The sequence below is a fragment of the Triturus cristatus genome, chromosome 12, assembly GCF_964204655.1.
Source record: "Triturus cristatus chromosome 12, aTriCri1.1, whole genome shotgun sequence".
NCBI classification, from domain to species: domain Eukaryota; kingdom Metazoa; phylum Chordata; class Amphibia; order Caudata; family Salamandridae; genus Triturus; species Triturus cristatus.
This window is the reverse complement of record NC_140595.1, coordinates 815,986,471-816,008,787: the sequence shown is the minus strand read 5'-3', so window position 1 is coordinate 816,008,787 and position 22,317 is coordinate 815,986,471. Positions and strand designations below refer to the sequence as shown.

Genomic DNA, 22,317 nt, shown 5'->3' with positions numbered 1-22,317 from the left:
AAAAGAAAAAAGTAAAAAAGATGATAACATAGTACAGGGCAGTATTACATGGACAGATTCTGATATGCTGTGAAATAACAACAGGCCCTTTAAGCAGGTATATTATACCTATTTTAGTACAATCATAAGATCTTGGTTAACACCAGACCTACAGTTAAAACCAGGAGTGGTGAAATGTAAAGAGCTGGTCCTCTGCCTCGAGGCCATTCGACAGTCTACAAATATCTGACGTCAGGGCCTGCTGTTGACTCTCCCTGTGATGAACAAGTTCCATGATGCAACCCTTTGCAAACACAGAAACTCTGTCATTGTTCACATAGTGCACATTACCTCAGGAGGTCTCGTGTTACTGTTGACCACAGACTTTACCGACAGGGTTTAGGGGGAGCTTGTCACCCCGATTAAGCGCCTGCTTTAAATTGCATTTATGTAGCGTTTACTAATCCTGACCAGGCGTCGAACAAGCCAAGTGAAAAGATGGCCGACCGTCTCTCGATGCCATCACCACTGGTATGGTCGCACCTAGGCCTGCACTCTTCCACGGCTGCCAAAGTTACCGCACAACCCAATGTCACTGCTGGGGTTTAGTCTGCCAACCTAATGCATTCTGGGAGATGTAGTCCTGGTTCACTTCAGTTGGTCAAATTTAATTTACGGCAAAGGAGAACATAGATTTGTAAAGGAAAAGCCAGGACATGAGCGCTGCTTCCCAGGTAAGATGCTGTCACCCAGTAACCACAAATAGTGCTTGTGCAGTGCCAACTATGGTGGCATCATGGCATCAGTAACCCAAAATAGTGCCGTGCCAACCCCGGAGTCATCCAGTAACCCAAAATAGTGCAGTGCCAACCCTGGAGTTATCCAGTAACCCAAAATAGTGCACATTCCGTGCCAACTATGGATTCAAACAGTAACCCATATTAGTGCACTGCAGTGTCAACCAATGAGACGCTCAGTAATCCGAAATAGTGCGTGTGCAGTGGCAACCACGGAGGCACCCAGTACCCCATTATAGTGCACGTTCAGTGCCAACCATGGAGTTACTAACCCACACTAGTGCACGTGCAGTGCCAGCCAGGGAGTCACCCAGTAACCTAAAATAGTGCACGCGCAGGACCAACCAGGACACACTTTAAATAACGGTGGTGTAACTTGTAATGTACATTTCAAAACATTTCGTAACATTGTGTTTACTTTTTGCTCACAGAAAACTAGTTTTAACAGAAAGTGTCCCACCAGGAAAGTTTTTCTGCTTGAACCAGACTCCTGGCGGCATCTCGTGTATTTTTTTTTTTTTTTAAATTCAGAATATGCCCTTGCATGAAAAAAAGGTCACGAAATACCAGCAAATCCCATTTGTTGTAATACAAGTGTACGCCATTTTACAAGCCCTAGTCCCCCCTCCGCACCGTGTTTTACGAGTGTATGCGTACCCTGGTAATGGTTAGTGCCCTGAAGTAAGCGCAAGGAGACTAAAGTATCTAAATAAATGCATGCACAGTGTTCAGACCTTCATTGAGGAATCTCACCGCCATATTAGTTAGCACTTTGAATTCTGGGACGTGTAGTTCTTTCCTCATTATATCCATCAGGTTAAAATCTCATCGCATATAGAGCTTTATTGAGGTGTGGGAGAGGCGCTCGTGATTTCTTAATACCTGTCTTGCCAGGTTCCCCGTTGTGTCGGAACGCCTCAGAGGCGCCTTTTGTAGGTTGTACATTTCTCCGGGTTGACACACCCACCCTTAGGGCACTCCCGACCCTTCCCGCGCCCCCTCTGCCCCGCCCCAGTTTCCCACCTGCCTTGAAAGTCTTTCTTGAAAGGTGACTTCTGTTCCTGCATTGACGGTTTTCTGCCACGCCTCTTTTGTGCCTTTTCAGGTATCCGTGCTGTCTACCTGATCTGTGTGAACGTTTCTTTTTTCTTCATTCCAGAGACATAGGAGGTGTTCCCTGGCAGGCAGCACCGAGGCTAAGAGACTAGGGGGACCTGAGCGGAGAAACAGGGAAAAATGTCGGCTCCAGGTAAGACATCCTTCTTGAGGCATGGCAGGCTCTCGTTACAGAAGAGAGAGAGAGATTGAGAGAGTGAGATTGAGAGAGTGAGGGAGAGAAAGAGAGAGAGTGAGAGAGAGAGAGTGAGAGAGAGAAAGAGAGGGAGAGAGAGAAAGAGAGAGAGAGAAAGAGAGAGAGAGTGAGAGAGAAAGAGAGAGTGAGAGAGCGAGGGAAAGAGAGAGAGAGAGAAAGAACGAGAGTGAGGGAGCGAGAGAGAGAAAGAGAGTGAGTGAGAGAGAAAGAGAGTGAGTGAGAGAGAGAAAAAGAAAGAGTGAGGGAGAGAGAGAAAGAGAGTGAGCGAGAGAGAGAAAGAGAGTGAGAGAGAAAGAAAGCGAGAGAGAGATTGAGAGAGTGAGGGAGAGAGAGAGAGAGAAAGAGAGTGAGAGAGAGAGAGAGACAGGGAGAGAAAGCGAGAGAGAAAGAAAGAGGGAGAGATAGAGAGAGAGAGAGGGGGGAGAGAGCGAGTGAGAGAGAGAAAGATAGAGAGAGAGAAAGAGAGAGATTGAGAGAGTGAGGAAGAGAGAGAGAAAGAGAGAGTGAGAGAGAGAGCGAGTGAGAGAGAGAGAAAGAGAGCGAGTCAGAGAGAGAGAGAGAGAAAGTGAGAGAGAGAGAAATAAAGAGTGAGAGACGTGGGTCCCTTGCTCACTTTGCCACTGGATTCAAGCTAGCCTGGCTGATGAGGAGTGTCACCCTGAAACCCGTCCCAGGATGCTTGTTTCCGGTCCAGGGAAGAAATGGCTTGGCAGTTCGGGCTGGACTGTTCCCATGAGGCACAGGGTCAAGACTGATTTGCATATAGCTGTGTCTGAACTGGGGTGGCGAACTGAGCTAAAGAACGATGATGGATTCAACCCAGATCTGTGACTGGGGGTGAGTGTCTGAAAAGTTTTAGCACTCCGTCCATCATCTCCTTGTGTTTGCATTGTTCTAAAATGCACTGTTGCAGTGGACGCATGTGTAGCCAGGCTTATTGTACGATAGTGATGCACAAGGCAACATGCTCAGCAGGCACATTACAGTTCTCACCGTGATGGGATGTTGTGGCTGAAAAAAAGGTACAAGCTGTCTGAAGGCGTGACCCTTTGCGAGCTTGGGTAGGCTTTATCTGTAACCAAGTTCAGTACCGCTCCTATAAAGTGTTGCATTTGGAGGGATTGTGGATAGTACTTGACCACATTTATGGTGACCCCAAGGCTGCGGGGAAGCAAGAAGGTTGCCTGTGTGTTCTGTAGACACTGTTGGCTTCTGCACTCTTGATCAGCCAGTCATCTGGATGGGGGAAACACATGGATGTCAGCTCTCCTCCTTAAGGGGCGCAGCCACTGCCAGGCTCTTGGTAAAGACCCTTTGGGCAGTGGTGACACCGGACGGAACTACTTTTAACTGATAATACTGACTACTTACCATGAAGCACTGTTAGGCTCTGTGGGAGGGATAGATGGGGATGTGGAAGTAGGCGTCCTTTAAGTTTAATCCCGCCAGTAGTCACCTTATTGAAACAGGTATCACATCCTGTAGCATCACCATTTGGAAATGTTATGAGAGAAGGTATCTGTTGCGGGGCCTGAGGTCTAGAATGGGTCTGAGGAGCTATCCTCTTTTGGAATAAGAAAGTAATGTAAGTATACCCCTTTGCCCTTGTGAGCATGGGTACCATTTTGATGTAATGCTTTTGAGGGAGTGCTTGGACCTCTTCCTTTAAGAGATGAAGTTGTTCCCTGCGGAGTTTGTGCCTGCTGGACAGAAGTTGGGAGGGGGTGTGAAAAGTTCCAAGCAGAAGCTGTCCTGAGCTACCACTAATACCCACTTCGGATGTGGTTTCCTGCCAGCGGGGAAGGAAGCCTTGAAGTTTTCCACCTAACAGGTGTCGCGGTCAGGGGAGACAGGGAGTCACTGTTTGGAAGGTGTAGACTCCTTTTCCAGAGCCTCCCTTAACCTTGCCCCTGTTACTGTTGCCCTACTGGTAGTAGGCCTGCTGCTGTCTCTCATACGAAGGAGGAGGATTTGGGACGGTGGTCGTGCTTCCGGCCCTGTATTGTTGCCACCAACAACTCCTCTCTGCTTTTCCTATACTCCTCTGGGAGGTGCTTAAGGCGGTCCTACATCTCGTCACAATACACCCTGTCGTATCAGGAGAGCAGGCCAACGAAGTTGGCGATTCTTTTGTGCGTGGCTGGCTGCACTGCGACCATTTCCCCTTCTGCATTAATTTTCTTGCTTTCTTTGTCTGGGGGGGGCGGAGCATCCCCTTTGGCGTGTGCATTTACGCGCTCACTTGCAGTGCGCACCAGGAGGCAGTCAGGTGGTACATGACCATGTGTGTAAGGTGGGTCGCTGAGAGAAGGCTTCTATTTGTTGTCAACCAGGGGTGTTGCTACCTTTGCTTTCACAGGCTCTCAGATGTGTCTGTGGTGGTGTTGCGCATACCCTTGAGCACAGGGAGGAGCTGCACTGTGTGCTGGGTCGTAGACAGCGACCTCACCAGAGAGGTTGCAGCCAGCTAGCACCGTCTTCAGTAAGTCCCGCTTCGTCTGCTTGACCCACAATTCTGTAGTGTGCCTGGCAGAAGTGGAGGCTGTGTCCTAGGTTGTTGCAGTCCCCGCCAGATCAACTGTACGTTTTGCATCAGTTGAGGACCTTGCAACACTCTCAGGTACAGCTTCTTCTGGCTGGTCATTCTGGGAGTAGCAGCCACACATAGATGGATCACTCGGGGCAGTTGTGGCCATGCAGAGGTTGATCACTCTGGGAAATTGTGGCCAGTGGTCGAAGTGCTTAAAAAAAGTATAGGAACTGTGATGCTGCATACAGTGGGGGTCAGTGAGAGCGGGGCGGGGTCAAAGATGTGGCTGGAAAAAAAGTGGTTTTGGATTCACCGTCAAGTAACTACATAGAAAAGTTAAATGAAAAATAAAACGTAAAACGTTGTTCCGCTGGGGGAAATGAAATATAGTATATTATGAAACCTCTTTTAGAACACTGGAATGTTGGGAACTCCATTGAAAACACCAGAGTGCTCCAGGCATCTAGCGGCTCGTAGAAGCTCCAACATTCCAAGGTTTGACTTTGTTCGCAGCTGTTGTTTTGAACAAAGGCATCTCGGAGCCCTGGGGATTTAAACCCCATCAGGTTCCAAGAAGCTTTTGTTTTTACTGATTTGAACATTCTGCCCTCTTGGGGCGGAATGTTCTAATAGCCTTAGTGCCTTGACCATAGAGGACTTAAAACTGGAAAGACAAAGTGAGGTAGGGAGCTCCCAATTTTATACACCAACATCTGATGGAAGAAGTCTATCTATGTGTGCAGCTGTAGAACCAGATTGGAGTGGTTCTCCACTTAAATTTCCTTTCCAGGCTTCTCTCCAGACACAGCCTCTGAGTAGAGTGATGCTTTTCACAGCAGGCTAGTCTCAAATCTGGAGGTCTAACCACAGAGGAAGAAAAAAGTGTGGGGTTTCTTGATATAGGGAAAACAACGTTTACTACGCAACTTTTACAACGCGGTACTTTAAAACGCGGTCGTTACAATGACCGCGTTGTTACCACGCGTGTCATTACAACGCAAGTCGTTTCAATGACTTGCTCTAGGGGGCGTGCAACACCAGGGAATATGTTGGATTTTAAATCCAACATCTTCCCTGCTGTTGCGCAAACTGGAGTAGGAATCATAATAAATACTATTCCTCAGTCCAGCGCGCCCCCTAGAGAAGTCGTTGAAACGACTTGCATTGTAATGACACGTGTGGTAACAACGCGGTCGTTGTAACGACTGCGTTGTAAAAGCACGCGTTGTAACGTGCTATATTCTTGATATAGCTGTCATTACTCAGCTGTGGGAGTAATAAGGGAAAGACATAAGGGCAGGCCTCACCTAAAGTTTTCTTTACTGTACACTTCTGTCTGGAGAAATATCTGCACCTCCGTCTTGTGCAAAGGTCAGACCTGGGGTATCCAAAATGGGTCCCACAGGCTTCCATTACTCTGGCTCACTTACACACACCATGCATGTACCATGCAGGCTACACACATAAGCATGTACCACATGCATTCAGGATTCCAGCACTGGGACCTTGAAAAGTGCATAGATGTGAAACTTTCTACGAGTGAGCCAATATGCCTTCAATCCAGTGACAAAGATAACAAGCATTGGCAATGCAATAGGTCTCGCATTTGAGAGAGTTTGAGCTATTAGCATTGTAAATGACAATGCCTTTGATGTATGGGTTTTGAGAACCTGCAAGCGGTGCGTAAACATGCTCTTGGTACTTATGGTGGTTGCTTGTGAGAAGCAAGGCTGGCAGTTCCTTTGCCTCTTTTACTGCGAGGAGCAGACATCCAAACAATCAGACACACAGCATTGCTTTAGAACAAGAGCAATCATCTTTATTAGGAGTGTAAACCAGTTCCCCTAAAAGTGAAAACACAGAAACGCACTAAGAGGCCCGGGCATCAGACTGCATCTGGTGACTGCAAACCAAACCGTATGCATTTTGAAAAGGGAACACAATTAACTCATTTGCAAATTAATCACACTGTCACTAGAATTCCAAAACTGTTCACACTCATTTTACAATGCTTTGCATCCGATTTGAGAAATGCCCCGTTATTATTTTTTGCACTAATCTTGCCAATTATTTTAGAGCTTTCATAGCCTACCTTAGTCTCCGGCCTTTTTTTTTGCTCAACATTGTGAAGCTCCGCGTCATCCTGAAGTCAGGCCAGACAGCGAGACGTGATTTACTATCTCTGGGCAGAAAAGAGTAACGGAACCGGAAGTACTTTGGTAGCCTATGTGCTGTGAGTTTGGAAAACAAGATCCCGGGAGCACCAGACACAGTTTAGAAAGCTCACATGGGGAGCAAACGATGCAGAGCCGCAGACATCTACATCAGCTGAGCCCAAGTGGCACTTCTGTGGAGCTTCACTGAGCTGATGACCAGCTGCAAACATCTGCTCGTGGCCTTAGGTTAGTTGAGAAAACAGCGACCTCATACACAGTTCAGTGAGTACCACAGAATCAGGGACTCAACTGCTCTTTGGGTGCAAAAAACCTTATTTAAAGAGTTCCTTTAGATATATTTTTTAAAGTTTTGTTTTAATTAAGGCAGCGGGTAATGTGTGATTTGGACAAGATCCAAATTGACTTAAAACAACTTCAGAAAATCTTTAATTATAGTGCTTGGCCATGAAGACCATGTAAAGTATTCTTGTCCCCATGATGTGCCCCACACAGTGTTTAAGGGGTGTGCTAGCTATGACCAGGTGAGGAGGTTCCCAGTGTTCTTGTCCTACTGTGAGATACATTTTAGGAGCATTGCTTGGGAGATGCCAATAGAGCCACCGGGGCCGGGTGAATAAAGAGACGGAAAGTGACCCTGCGAGAGGGGCCAGTGACAGAGACGAGATGGGAGGAAGGAAGGGAGACAGGAATATCGAGTAAAAGGAAAGTCGTTTTAAAAGGAACCATGTAAAATTATTAGTCATACCAATTGTTTAAATACGATGCGCCTATAAAAAAAGAGTAATTTATTCAAAAATATCTGCTGGCGAGTGTTGGTAATGCGCCAGCGAATGACTCTTAAATCACTGACCGCCCTTCATTTCCCATTTGGTTTTATATGTGACTTTCTTTCATGGCAGAGGGTGTAGTGAGTTATGTTGATACTAAATGAATGAAGAAATGCAAACCACCGGGTGAAAACAATGGCCTGAGCGGTTATGCAGAGGTGACTTCATAGTTCATTTGTCAGCCTCTGCCTCTTTTTGCAGTTTTATGTAGCCAAACTCAACCTGAAGTTATCAGAGCACTTTACATCAACACCAGTTGCATTACAGATGGACACTTTTATTTTTAGGCACAGGGAGATAAAGTGATTTGCCCAGAATCACAGGGTGTGTGTGCCTCCCGTCAGACGTAAACCTTGCTTCCCAGCCTCAAAGTCAGTCCCCCTAGACGTTAAGCTGCACAAACGACTGGTGACCTAATTATTAGTGCATCAGCATATTCACAGGGAAGACACATTGGAATTATTTTCCAAATACCCTGACATTGGAAATAATAGGCAAAAACAGCTGGCAACAAAAATGTTATGCCCCACCCCATAGGTGTATTTCCCTCTGTCTTGTTCGAACCAAGCCTGACGTGGCTTAATGGTGCTTTGTAAAAGGGACAGGTGTGAAAAAGTAAATAAATGGAGCTTGTGAGTCATATTCTAAACAACGAATACCATCTGCACGGACCAGTGGCTGTGTGAAAGCCACTGTATGTATATTCGAATACATTATAACGATTGTATGGAAAGCAATGAGAATGGCAAATAGATAAAGAGGTCTCTACCAGATCTAAGGTAGTCTGTGATAAAATCACCACAGTATCTCAACGTAACACCTCTTCAGGCAGCTTCACAAAAATGGAGTCCACTAGGGCATTTCAGAATATTTCAACTTGCTCAGGAGAAACAATACAGAGATATGAAACGTGGACAAGTGTGCGGAGGAAACTAGATGCTTCGTTACAGTACTGCTGCAGAACAGAAACCTAGCTTGCGGTGTACCCTGACTGAACTCTAGCAAAGAGTACATAACATCTCACGCCCATGCAAAAACAAGTTCACAAAACCCAAAATATAAACATGCATTAGAGGAGCAGCATTGTTGTATTGCAATAGATGAAAATGTAAATATTACATTCTTAAAAGACCGGATGGTATGTGCGGACTTAGAAATGTGCACTATGCTGTGGAGTTTACATTGCACAGCAGTGCTGTTGTTACCAGGAAGTGTCCGAGCCAACTGTGGGATGAGTCAATTATGTTAACACCAGTCTGTTGATGTACAGCTCGTGATCGGAAACAGATACTCGGGCACTTTTGAAAAGGCTCCAAAGGACAGACGAGCGCGAATAAATCAAGCGCGCGGTGGGAGCGTGTAAATGCTCCTATCACTACAAAGGAGATGCCAGAGAGGAGACGCCATGCGCGTGCACATCGCCTGTCCAGGCGCGCATATGGTTTGTCTCCCTTCGTGAATGAAAGCCATAACAATAGAGGCTCGCCAAGAGAAGCAGCTGCGCTGCATTCGCTAGGCGAGACCTAAAAAGGTCTGCTCACGACCATGGAGTCAGAAAATATGGTATGCTGGCACCACTGCACTATGTGTTAAACCCAAGATAGGTGTCCGTCAAAGAGGGCACGCTTGGTGTGAGGTCACAGAAGGGGCATGCCTCGGCCTCTGCGTGCATACTGGATTAGTGTGATGCCAGGGCCAAAATACAAAATCATGATAACAGATGCACACGGTCGTGCACTCAGGGCCGATAAGCACGACTGTACACCATGCAGTGGAAATTCCCGTCCCAGCCAGGAGCCGTCCCTCCTGTGCCTGGGCTGATGACAGTCAAAGCAGCAGCCTTTCTCATAGGGCTCCCTCCACTCTGCATACAAACACTCTGCACTGAAGTGGGGCGCATCTCCCTACCCTAATCTTCAGTTTAGGTCTCTTTGGGGGTGGCCTAGCCCTCCCTTCTTGTGGCCCCACTCATGTGATTTCATAGACACTCTTGTGCTGACCCACTTGTCAGCCTCCCTCCCAAGCCCTCTAGGCTTCATGCACTTGCTGCGCACTAGATGCTGGCGCAAGCCTGGCCAATGATCTTTCAAAACACGCTGTTTCTTGATTGGTTGAAAAGCTTATCATAGGTCTCAGCCTAGCTGCATTTCATTTACCCGTCCAAGTACTTCACTGAGGTTGTGCACCCAGGACATCCTCCAATCCTTTGCAGTGTCCCTAACTCTTTGAAAGTTCTGCTCTGGTGGCAATCCAAGCTGACCCATCTGAACCCCTTCATGCCAGTCTACTGTTTGCTTTCTGTCCTATCTAAGCTAAGACTGGATCCGACCCAGAATAGGCAGACATCCCTTGAGCACTGTAGGCCAGTGTTAGTCCACTATCCTAGCAATCTGAAATCTAAGCTCTGGGGAAGTGAGCCATCTTATGATTAAGGGTGGGCGTAGTTCGCGAAGTAGCACTTCGCGAAGCTACGCAAAGTGAAGTTCGCACTACGCGAGCTACGCGTAGCACTTCGCGAACTGCGAAGTAACATGTTCGCACTGTGCAAGATGTTGTTTTCAATGATTGCACAGTGCGGACAAGCAACCGGCACTGTGCAATCATTGAAAATGGCATCTTGCACAGTGCGAGCTGTAGTTTTCTGCTGCTCGAGTAGATTTTTCCTCGAGCTGCAGCTTTCTCAACGCGAACTGGTAGTTTCTCATCGCGAGCGGTCGTGAGCATACGCGACCCCTCGCAATGAGAAACCTGACCTTCTCGCGTTGTGAATCTCGCCGGGAGGTTTATTTTCCATGCTCGCGATCGCGAACAAGGAAAAAGTCTCGCCAGGATGTCATTTTGCTTGCTCGCGGTCGCCAACTTGACGTTGAGGACCGCGAGCAAGCAAAAAATGACCGCAGCACTACGCAACACTACACTACGCGTGTTCGCACTGTGCTACGTGCAGTTCGCGTAGTGCGAAGTAGCGCGAACTTCGCAAACTACGCGAGCGTAGCGTAGTGCTTCGCCCAGGCCTACTTATGATGTCATTCCCCACCTCACTTCAGGGTACTCTGGCTGGGACTCCCCACACTTGGTGTGCCACTAGTGTGTCATTGCTGCTTCTGCCGCCATCACTGGTCCCAGATTCTTGCTGATTCTCCAGGGCCATAAGTCTGAGTTCAGCCTCGTGCACCAAGAGTGCATTGCATTCTTGAAGCAAAAGAGCTCATGTCTGCTCTTCCAGCGCAAGAGCTATTTTCCACTCCTCGGCCACCCGTTTCTGCTTTTCAGTTGCCAACTCTTTCTCTCAAAGGTGTAACTGGCAAGCTTTCCGTTCTGCAGGAATCAAATCATGAGTCTGTACACCGGTCTCTGCTTGGGACGGTGTTGGCGAGTGAGCTCTCTCTGACTGGATTACAGCTCCCGCCCCCTCAGTCTTTTGTACTCCCTCAGGCGCTGCATGAATGAGTTCTCTTCATTTTGTTTCCCTAGGAGTCATCTGCTCTTGACGTGCTTCCTCCCATGTTCTCAATGCAGTGTCTCACTCTGTGTTAATAGCATTGCCACTACCCCAGATGGACAGTTCTCGACACCCAAATGGCTTGTCAAACCAGGCAACGTTACCAGATCCTCAAATGTTGTTTTAAAAATAGAGTAGAAATCTTCCAATCTAAAAAATGGAAGGAAATAAATATTCTCAGCAATAAAAATTGAAAAAAGCCTCCTTCCAAGAGTTAGAGGCAAAACTCTGGTGAGAGACATTTAGTTCCTGACCCCCAGGTTGTACGATGCCCAGGTCAGAATCCAGTAATGAACACAAATATTTAGGAAGGTGGGTTGCTGAGTGGGGTAGATTCTCCCACCATTAGACAAAAGTAGCTCCGATTCAAGCAAACGCTGTCTGTAAGATGGCTCTCCTACCCCTGAGACAACTTCAGAGAATGTGTGTTAAGAATTAGGAATTATCATTACCAGTACAACATCAGAGTCAACAAGCATTGGCATAGCCAATAGATCTCGCCTTTGGGACCTTATAAGTATTTAGTTATGCAGCACAATATCCTTGGTGCAATAACATCAACTGTTGCATGGCTAAACACTTATAAGGTCCCAAAGGCGAGACCTATTGGCTATGCCAATGCTTGTTAATCCTGGCAGCGCCACTAATGGCGGTCACAGGCAATCACTTTCGAAAGCCATCAGCTGAGGTCACGGAGGAGCAGGCTGGTCTCTAGGGGAAGCTAAAGGGAAGCAGTGATGTTATGGAGGAATGGGGGGGGTCTCTAAGGGTAGCTAAAGGGAAGCGCAGCCCCCCAGTCTACAGTAGGTGAAGGGGGCCCCCTCAGCTCTTTGGTAGAGAGGTTCCCTCTTAAGCAGCTGCATGTGCAGCCTGCTCTGAGCTCCTCAGCTGACCCAGGACTGAAGAGGAACAAAGTAACAAGTTTCATTGTTTCTCTTCAGTCAGAGCCAGGCCCGAAACAGGATGGGGGGGGGGGGGGGCTCAGAGAGAGCACTCACGCAGGGCACTGCTCCTCTGATGCAGCACAGAGCTGACTTGGGCCGGAGACAGTTTGCAGCTCCAGAAACAGGATGTGCCGGGAGGTAGCCCACACAGAAGAGGCGCCCTCTCTCTGAAGGCCCTGAAGGAGTTCATAGTAACCCTGGGCGTAGTTCGCGAAGTAGCACTTCGCGAAGCTACGCAAAGTGCAGTTTGCACTACGCGAGCTACGCGAGCTACGCGTAGCACTTTGCGAACTGCGTAGTACCTTGTTCGCACTGTGCCAGATGTCGTTTTCAATGATTGCACAGTGCGGACAAGCAACCGGCACTGTGCAATCATTGAAAATGGCATCTTACAAAGTGCGAGCTGTAGTTTTCTGCTTCTCAACGCGAACTGGTAGTTTCTCATTGCGAGCGGTCGCGAGCATACGCGACCACTCGCAATGAGAAACCTAACCTCCTCGCGTTGGGAATCTTGCCGGGAGGTTTATTTTCCATGCTCGCGATCGCCAACTTGATGTTGCTGATCGCGAACAAGGAAAAAGTCTTGCCGGGATGTCATTTTGCTTGCTCGCGGTCGCCAACTTGACGTTGAGGACCGCGAGCAAGCAAAAAATGACCGCAGCACTACGCAACACTACGCTACGCGTGTTCGCACTGTGCTACGTGCAGTTCGCGTAGTGCGAACTTCGCAAACTACGCGAGCGTAGCGTAGTGCTTTGCCCAGGCTTAGTTCATAGTAGTCTCAGAGGGTCTTTGCCGTCATCAGAAGGGGACAGCGCACTGCTGGGATATCTGGGTGATGAGTGTAAATCCCTCCTTTCACTATTCACTAGTGCTTGTAGCCATCACGTATGGAGGACACACATACTGTATGAATGTAGGTCACACGTGCTACTCTCTCAGTTGACTGGGTGAGTAATCACTGTGGTGGAAAAGGAAACACACGTCCACATGTCAAAGCATACGTTCATTATTCACACGTGAAAAGACTCTATGGCATGCACAACATGGAAGAACAGTTGCCACACTTAATGACGGCCAGTATATTGAGGTCTGAAGCCATGTATCTGCATCGCCCCTCTTTGTGTCCTTATACGTGCATACAACACACTACAGGGTAAGTGTCACAGCTGGCGATGACGCAAGGATGTATTTGTATCACTCCCTCCTTTGCGTCATTGCACATGCATACAACACACTATACATGTCAGTGCTTCCGGGGGTGACCTAGAAGTGTATTTGTATCCCCCCCCCCTCCTTTTTGTCATTGTACGTGCACACAACACACTACAGGGTACATGTCCGTGCTGCCGGGAATGACGTAGTTTGAAGTTTATTGGTTTATATAGCGCTGAATCACCCCAAGGGGGTATCTCTGTGCTTAGGACGGTCATCTTAACAGCCAGACCAGAGGGCTAGAAAAGGTGAGTTTTAAGAAGTTTCCTGAACTGAGAGAAGTCCGAACCATCGCGAAGCTGAAGAGGCCGTTCATTCCAGAAAGCGGGGGCAAGATGAGTGAAAGCTTTGCCACCACTGCGCGCTTTTAATTCTGGGGGTGCACAGTAGGAGTTTAGAACCCGAGCTAAGAGAGCGTGAGGGGGTGTCCTTGATTAGCTTATTAGAAAGATAGGAAGGGCCTAGGTCGTTTAGGGCCTTGAAGACAGTGCAGTTCTTCCGCTTCCAGGTGGCGATGGCCATCATGCCCTCGGAGAAGATGAGCTGTATGTCTGGTCTGGTCTAGTCAAAGGTGAGGAGGAGCTGGGTATCATCTGCGTATGATATGGGATTAAACCCTAAATTCCTCATGAGTTTAGCCAGGGGGGTCGCATAAATGTTGAAAAGGGTGGGGCTCAAACACAAGCCCTGAGGGACCCCCTTGGTAACATGAGAAGGGGCAGATCTGTAGGGACCCAGGGTGACGGTCTGGGTTCTATCAGTTAGAAAGTCAGTCATCCACTTCAATGCGAGCCCCTGAACCCCTATGTCTTGTAGTCTGTCCGGCAGGATCTGATGTGAAATGGTGTCAAATGCTGCTGACAGGTCAAGCAGCACCAGAAGTGCTGCCTGACCATTGTCTAGTGCCATCCTGATGTTGTCAGTTACCTCCACTAGGGCTGTTTCGGTACTGTGTTTGGCCCGGAAGCCAGACTGGGAGACATCTAGCAAGTGAGAGGACTCGATGAAAGCAGACAGATGTTTATTTATGTGTCTCTCAATAAGCTTACTCTGTAGGGGAAGCAGGGATAAGGGGCGAGAATTGGTCAGCTCAGAAGTCTGAATTTTGAGATTTTTGCGTATGGGGATTATCTGAGCATTTTTCCATTCAGCAGTCTACCTGGGCTCAGGGAGCTGTTAAGGATGGAGCAGATGGGTATGGTGAGTTGAGTAGAGAGTCTGGAAGATATTTTGGCAGGGATAATATCAAGGGGAGAGCCTGATTTAGTACTGTTAAGAAGGGATATAACTTCTGTTGGGACGAGCGGAGGGAAGCAGTGTAATTTTGAGGGAAAGTTTTGATGGCTAGTGTACCCCGCTATGGAAACGGAAGAGACAACATTAGATGAAATAGTTTTCTGATATATGTTTTCAATTTTTTGAATAAAAAAGTAGGCTATGTTATCACACAGAGACTGGGATGGGGATTCCGCAGTATCACAGGCTCTGGGATTCGCATTGGATTTAAGGATTTGAAAGCGGGTCCTGGAATTGTTTCCAGCTTGATCCAACTGGAGTGAGATGTGGAGTTTGCGAGCAGTTTTGATATTTTTATGGTAGGAAGTCAGAGCGGTCCTGTAACTCGCTTTATTTTGCTCATTGTGAGAGAGTCGCCAAATCCGCTCCAGCTTCTTGCATTGGCTCTTTTCCGCACGCAAGGCGGGGGGATACCAATTAGAGGGGGTGGGTTTAGGAGAGTGGGTCTGGAGTTTCATAGGGGTTGCCTTATCTATAGTATTTAAGATGACAGAGTTAAAATGGGATAGTTGTTATAAGTGGCAGTGTCAATGTCCCAGGAGAGAAAAGGGGACAGAAGATGATCAGGTGTCAATTCATGCCAGGGTCTATACCAACGATTAATATGAGTTGTGGGGCTGCGGGAGAGAATGGGACTGGTAAGTTGAAAGTTCACCAGAGAGTGGTCAGACCAGATCGGAGGGTATGTTTCTCCACTTACAATGTTCTGGGAGTTAGTTCGAATGAGGTCCAGGGTGTGACCAGCTACATGGGTGGGGTTGTTATTAATTTTTACAAGTCCAGCAGAGGCCAGGTCTTTTAGACACATCATGGCGTCATGGTTAAGGGCATCTTCACTATGAATGTTAAAATCTCCTAAAAGGCGAAAATTACGGGTGGCAATCGCATGAGGAGAGATGAATTCTAATAGTTGACTGGTAAAGCCCAGTAACGGGCCCGGGGGCCTGTACACAAGAGCTCCTTTCCAGCTGCATTGGGGGTGTAGGTCAAGTCTAAATATGAGGCATTCAAATGCATCAGTACATAGCTGGGCAAGAATAGAGTTGGATATTGATTCTCTGAAAATTAAGGTTAAACCCCCACCGACTCGACCCGTCCTGTCAAGTCTTTGGATGCGGTATCCGTCCGGTAGCGCCAGAGCAATGGCGGGGATGGAAGAGGGTTTTATCCAAGTTTCTGTGAGAAACCCAATGTCGGGACTTTGATCAGTTAGAAGGTCCCATATATTGGCGGCGTGCCTAGGGAGAGATCTAACATTCGCTAAAAAGCAGTTCCATTTAGTAATATTAGGTGGTATATGGGCACGGCCATGAGAAATATCCCTAAGCGGGTCAGAGCACATACCGGAGTTGGACAGGCCAAGTATAGGTTGTGAATTTGGGTAAGTAATGCTCTGGTATCTGCAGGCCAGGCACGAAAAAAGGGCCGTCAGGTAGGCAATGCGAGTGTGCTAGAAGCCTGCAAGGATTATGTTTGATGCTGAGCAGTTTGTCTCGCGTGTAAAGGTACCGCGGGCTTCGGGCATCAATGGTGTCGGGGGGCAAATGACCAGGGGTCCTGGCTCCTGGTGACAGACTGGCACGGACTGGCTTGCCTTAGGCGCGCCTTCGGTGCGCCAGCGGCACGCCCGCTGTGCGCGTCCGCTGTGCATCTCGCCAGGCATCTCCTGATAAGGATTCAGCCACTAGAGTGTCACCCTCCCTTCCGGTCCCAGCAGTTTCCGTCAGCACTAACTCCCTCCACTCAACGAGCAAGCCCGAGTTGGACCAAGGAGAAGTGCTTGGAAGGCGGCACAGGAAGCAAAGTGGTGCAGGGTAAGTGCAAATATTTAAAAGTATTCGCCAAGTACAATATAAAATTAGAAAGTGGTTAGGTGCAGGCGTAGGGATGTATTTGTATTGCTTCTCTTTTGTGTTGTTTTACGTGCAAACAAGACACTACAGGGTACATGTCAGTGCTGCCAGGATGACATAGGCATATATTTGTATAGGCCCTCCTTTGTGTCATTGTACATGCACACAACACACTACAGGATACATGTCAGCACTGCTGAGGATGACGTAGGGTTGTATTTTATTCCCCCTCCTTTGTGTCCTTGTACGTGCACACAACACACTACAAGGTAAATGTAAATGCTGCAGGGGATGTCACTGAGATGTATTTGTATTGCCCCCCCTGTGTGTATGGGCACACAGTATACTACAGGGTACATGTCAGCGCTGCCGGAGTTGACTTGGGGATGTATTTGTCAGGGGCGTAACAAAGGCCCACACGGTGCGTGGGGCCCCCAGAGAGAGCATTCTCCAAACGCAGGGGTCTCCAGCTGGTGGATTGCGAGCTGCTGGTAGCTCTCCCAGAGCAGAAGGAGCCCGGTGCTAGCCAGATCAGCTCCACACCCCTAGGGAGCCCCTGCCCTGATAGTTGTTTGGGCGAGGCGGTGCATTTATCTTCTAGTGTAAGCATCAGCGTCATTGATTGGGGCCAAATATGTATGTGCCTCATTAATGTGACTCTTGCCAGGGCTACAAAAAGTTATTTTCTCCCTCAAACCCCCCACACCTTTCCCTCCCCCGTCCTTCTTCCGCATATTGTTGCAGGGACGGCCTTAGGCATGTGCAAGCTGTGCACCTGCACAGGGCCGCCAAACCCCAGGGCCCGCCACGAGGAATCGGATACAATACATATTTGTGGCGGCCCCTGGCAGGGATTTGGCGGCCTCCCCCCGGACCCCCTCTTCTGGGCCCCCTACCTACGCTCCCTGCACAGGGCCACCATGAGCCTAGAGTCGCCCCTGATTGTTGGAACAACTCGTTCCTCTCCCCTCCTCTCGCTCACACTGTGGAAAGGTCATTGCTCTGCTCGGTTTGTGTGAGGTAGGCCAAGCAGAGGTGAGAGACTCCAAGCAGAGGTGAGAGACTCCAAGCAGAGGTGAGAGACACCGAGCAGAGGTGAGAGACACCGAGCAGAGGTGAGAGACTCCGAGCAGAGGTGAGAGACTCCGAGCAGAGGTGAGAGACTCCGAGCAGAGGTGAGAGACTCCAAGCAGAGGTGAGAGACTCCAAGCAGAGGTGAGAGACTCCAAGCAGAGAGACTCCAAGCAGAGGTGAGAGACTCCAAGCATAGGTGAGACTCCGTGCTGGTGCAGCTGCTGGCTCCAGAGGTGAGAGACTCCAAGCAGAGGTGAGAGACTCCAAGCAGAGGTGAGAGACTCCATGCAGAGGTGAGAGACTCCAAGCAGAGGTGAGAGACTCCGTGCTGGTGCAGTTGCTGGCTCCTCTCAAGGCCTGGGTGGGATTCAGAGCCATCCTGTGCCCACCTGGAAGCGCGGAGCTGGCGATACCACCTATGGCAGAGGCCTGTGTATCCTGCTGGTGGCTGTGGTGTTAGCTGAGGCCTGTGGGGCCGGGGAGGCCGAGGGCTCATTTAGCTGCAGTAAGCATCAGCTGCATTGGGGCCAAATCACGCTTGCCAAGGCTTCAAAAAGTGTTTTCCCCTCCAACCTCACCTGCCGCTCCTGACCCTCCCTCACCCTTGTTCCACTTATTGTTGGGACAACTCGCCGTCAACCAAACAAGAGCCCTCTCCCGTCCTCCCGCCCACACTGTGGACAAGTCCTCACTCTGCCCGGTCTGCATGAGAGAGGCCGAGCAGAGGTGAAAGGCACCGTGCCCGGTGCTGCTACCGGCTCCATATAGGGCCTGGGAGTAATTCAGAGCAATCCAGTGCCCTCCTGTACGCAAGGAGCTGGTGATAAGACTTATGGCAGAGGCCGGTGCATCTTGCTGGTGGCTTTGGTGTTAGGTGCGGCCTGCGGGGCTGGGGAGGCTAAGGGGGTGGATGAGTAGACCGCTACTGGGCTGAGAAGAGAGATGCAGAGGGACACCAGCCCCTACTTAAATACTGGCCTGTGGCAAGGCAGCCCCTGAGGCCCAGCAGCTTTTAGCCAGGAGAGGTGGTCCGCAGTGAGCCAAGTGACCAGCACCCCTAAGGGACACGAAGCCCTGAGCCTCTCGGGCAGTGTCAAACCCCAGTAAAGAACCACGGACCCGGGCTCAGCAGGGTGTGTGTTTAAAGGCTGACTGCTTTGGAACGCTTGGAAGCAGCTTTACAAGTTCACGTAAACTTGAGCCAGCAGACTTAGCTTCTTGTGTCTGGCTTCTGCCGCTTGGTAGTTCCACCAGCAGTACTGGAAATGCAGAAATAATTATCTGGGTCTCACTTACCATCAAAGAAAGCCCTCGCAACTTGTGTAACTCCCAGCTCAGCCCTATCGCAGCTCAAGGAGGCGCAATGGTGATGGAGGTCTCACCCATTACCAAGGGCAACGATCTTGCTTCTTATCCACCTCACGTGCATATCGGCCCCTCTGACGTCTTCCTCCATGCTCCTACTCGCACTGTGGGGAGTTGGATCCGTTTTTTCCCTTCCTGTCTGAAAGGCCATTACATCGGCTCTCTGGGAGTTGCAGATATGTCTCAAAGGTTACACTCTATTCTTCACATTCTGCCACCAGTGCCCTCCAACCTCCAGAATGCCCCGCCTGCTTTCATACTGTATGTACGCCATGCCACCTTTCTTCTGCAGGAGCATCAATCCTTTTTGGCAAACGGGGCCATAGAGGGGGTCACAGAGGTGGAAAAAGGCAAGGGGTGTTACTGCTACTCCTAGTATTTGTTGGACCCCAAAAAGGGTGAAGCGCTTCATCCTCTTAACGCCTTCTTGTTTGAGAAAAGATTCAAAATGCCGACTTTAACCCAGATCCTCTCGGCCATGTATCTGGGGGTTGAATGGAGTCTTTGGAACTGCAGGACACCTACCTTCATGTGTCAGTCGTGCAGTCTCACCGACGCTACGTTCAGTTCATGGGGTATTGGAAGCATTTGCAGTACATAGTCATGTCATTACACCTCACCTTTGCCCTTTGGGGGTCTGCCAAGCTGATGACTGTTACAGGGCTCCATTGCTGCAGACCTCCAAATAGGTCACCCCGCAGGGTGTGAGGGACTAGTAAGGACTCACAGGCCCTGAACACTGCAGTGTCAACCATGGATAGGAAACCACAGGCCTGGACACTTCTGGAGGCCAAAATAAGCAATCCGATCAACCAATGGAGTCATGTAAATGTATTAACTAGAACACATTTAAAAGTGCTTTCTGTTTATATTTGCTGTTTGAAGTATGTACAAAGGGCTCGCTAAAAATGCCGGCTTTAGGTGATCCTACTTTATTTTTGTACCGGCTTGGACATTAAAATACAGGTGGCAAACCGGTCAGGTGGCAATGCTAAGTGAAAACAATGCCCGATATATACAAAACATAAAAGTATGACCTTATTAGGCTTATAGTCAGTGAACCTGGGCGTTGGAAGTTTCTCGGAAAAATGTGTGAGTTGCTAAGCGTTTAGTAGCTCACAACAATTTTCACTGATCAGAAGTAGCTCTCACTAAAGGTTGGAGACCCCTGCTCCAAAGTGTTCTGCTCATCTGAGAAGGGCTGAGGCAGCACAGAGCTGACTGGGGCAGGAAAAGGTTTGCAGCTCCAGGAACAGGATCTGCTGGAACGCATTGGAAGGTAAACAAACATTTGCAATGCAATTAGTCTCGCATTTGTGAGAGTTAGAGCTATTGATGTTGTAAAGGACTATGGGGCACATGCATCATTGGAAATTGCGGTCGCAAAGGGGCAGATTCACAGATTCCCAAATGCAAAAATTGCTATTTAAGTAATCGCTAAATTTGCAATTACTTAAATTGAGATTGCATTTAGGGAATCGCAAATTGCGATTCCCTAAATGCTATGCAACAAAAAAAAAATTGTGATTTCTCATTTAAGAAATGCAAATTACCATCAACTCAAAGTTGATGGTAATTTGCGATTACTTTGAAAACACAAAAGTGAGAGGAATCTCAATTTTTTTTGCGATTCCTACATGCATAGGAAATTGCGATTTCTAAATTGCGATTTCTGAAAAATCACAATTTAGGAATCACAATTCCTAACTTTGATGCATGTGGCTCACTGTATTTTACCTATGCGTTTGCTGTTTGGGGTCGAGTGAATGTGTGTGGTGCCAAGTGGACATATGTGGTTTGGATTGGAATTATTAGTTATGGAATTGTGTTGTGTGGATTGGATCTGTGTAGTGAAATAATGTGGTATAGTGTGCAGTGTAATTACGTGGATAGTAATTATGTGGTATTGAGTGTACTGGAATTATGTGGAGTTGGTTTGTGTGTCATGGAGTGGGATTGTGTGTCTTGGAGTGAGATTATCTGGAATGGTATTTTGTGTTGTGGAGTGGTATGTAGTGGCGTATACTTATGTGGTGTGCTGTTAAATATTGTAGCATGATGTGGAATTTTGTGGTGTAGATTGAAGGTATGTGGTGTGTTGTGTAATTATGTTGTTGGTTTGAATTATGTAGTTTGTTGTTGAATTATGTGGTGTGGAATGGAAATGTGTAGAGTTGAATTGTGTGATGTGGAAGTGTGCGCCGGTGAGTGAAAATTATGTTGAGTGGTATTATGAGGCATGGTGTTAAGTGTATTTATGTGGAGTGTTGCTACGTGGCATAGACTCGATTTATGTGAAGTGTATTTATGCAATATGGAGTAGAGAATAATTATGTGGAGGTTAATTATGTGGTGCTGAGTGGTATTATGTGCGTGTAATTATGTTGTTTTATGAATTGTGTGGGGATGAATTGTGGAATTGTGTGACATGTGGAATTATGTGGCATGGTGTGGTGTATAATTGTGCGCAGTGGAATTATGCAGCATGTTGCAGAGTTGTATTTTGTGGAGGGTAATTATGTGTTTTGGAGTTGAGAGTAAATATGTTGTGTGAAGTATAATTTTATAGGTTGAAGTGTAATTATGTGTAGTTGAATTGTGTTGTGTGGAGTGTAATTATGTGGTTTGCAGTAGTTTTTAGTTGTGTGGAATGTTATTATGTGATGTGGAATTATGTGGTATGGAGTGAAGTAGAAATATGTGTTTATTTTTTAGGATTATAATTATGTGGTATGGAATGTTGTAGGGTTAAATTAGTTATAGTTTAATTGTGCGGCATTGAATTATGAGATGTTCAAATGTACTGTGTGTGATAGAATTAGGTTGCGTGGATTTGGGTAAGCTGTGTACGCTAAGGCTTTTATGTCATTGGGTATAAAGTTGACGATTGTCTATTTTTCTTTGTAAAAATAATATGGTCTGTTTCTTTACCTTCCGGTACATTACTGAACAATTTGTTAAGCTAAATTGTATTGTTGCATTGTGTGCTCATGCAGGGAAGAACGAGTGTCTGGCAGACATGCAAAACATCCTCCTATGTCTCAGTATTAACTTCCACACTTCTAAGCAGTAATTCCAGTCCTAGAATGAGTTACCTGTTTGCTTTACAACGACAGTTAGTAAAACAAGTAAGTGCTTTATGAGCCTGTGTAAGTAGCAAAGGTTTTAAAGGGACTTGTTTTTGTGCAAGGTATTGCTTTTCCCAGCTCACTGAAGGGGTAAAAAACAACTCCAGTTAATAATAGGGGCTTACGGGATGGTGCGATAGCAGAATATTGATACATGTGGATCAGGTGAGGACTGCGGGCAGCAAGTGCTTGATACGCTATTTGCATAAGAAAATACTATATATTTTTTTCATTATCCTCCATTAGTTATTAGTAAGAAAGGGGGAAGAGAAGCGTTCACGGACAGCATTCGATTAGTTTTAGGGAGACCAAGAATGC

General features: G+C 47.7%; 1 protein-coding gene across 2 annotated transcripts in view; it reads left to right on the top strand.

Annotated features, from left to right (window-relative positions):
• Positions 1–22,317, top strand: part of LOC146782965 (phospholipid scramblase 3-like) — a 220,279-nt gene that overhangs the window by 101,931 nt on the left and 96,031 nt on the right. For both annotated transcript variants that reach the window (XM_085638675.1, XM_085638676.1), the window contains exon 2: positions 1,936–2,025. In XM_085638675.1, coding sequence (XP_085494801.1) covers positions 2,013–2,025 — 13 coding nt within the window. In that variant the 5' untranslated portion in view covers positions 1,936–2,012. The remainder of the gene's footprint in view (positions 1–1,935; positions 2,026–22,317) is intronic.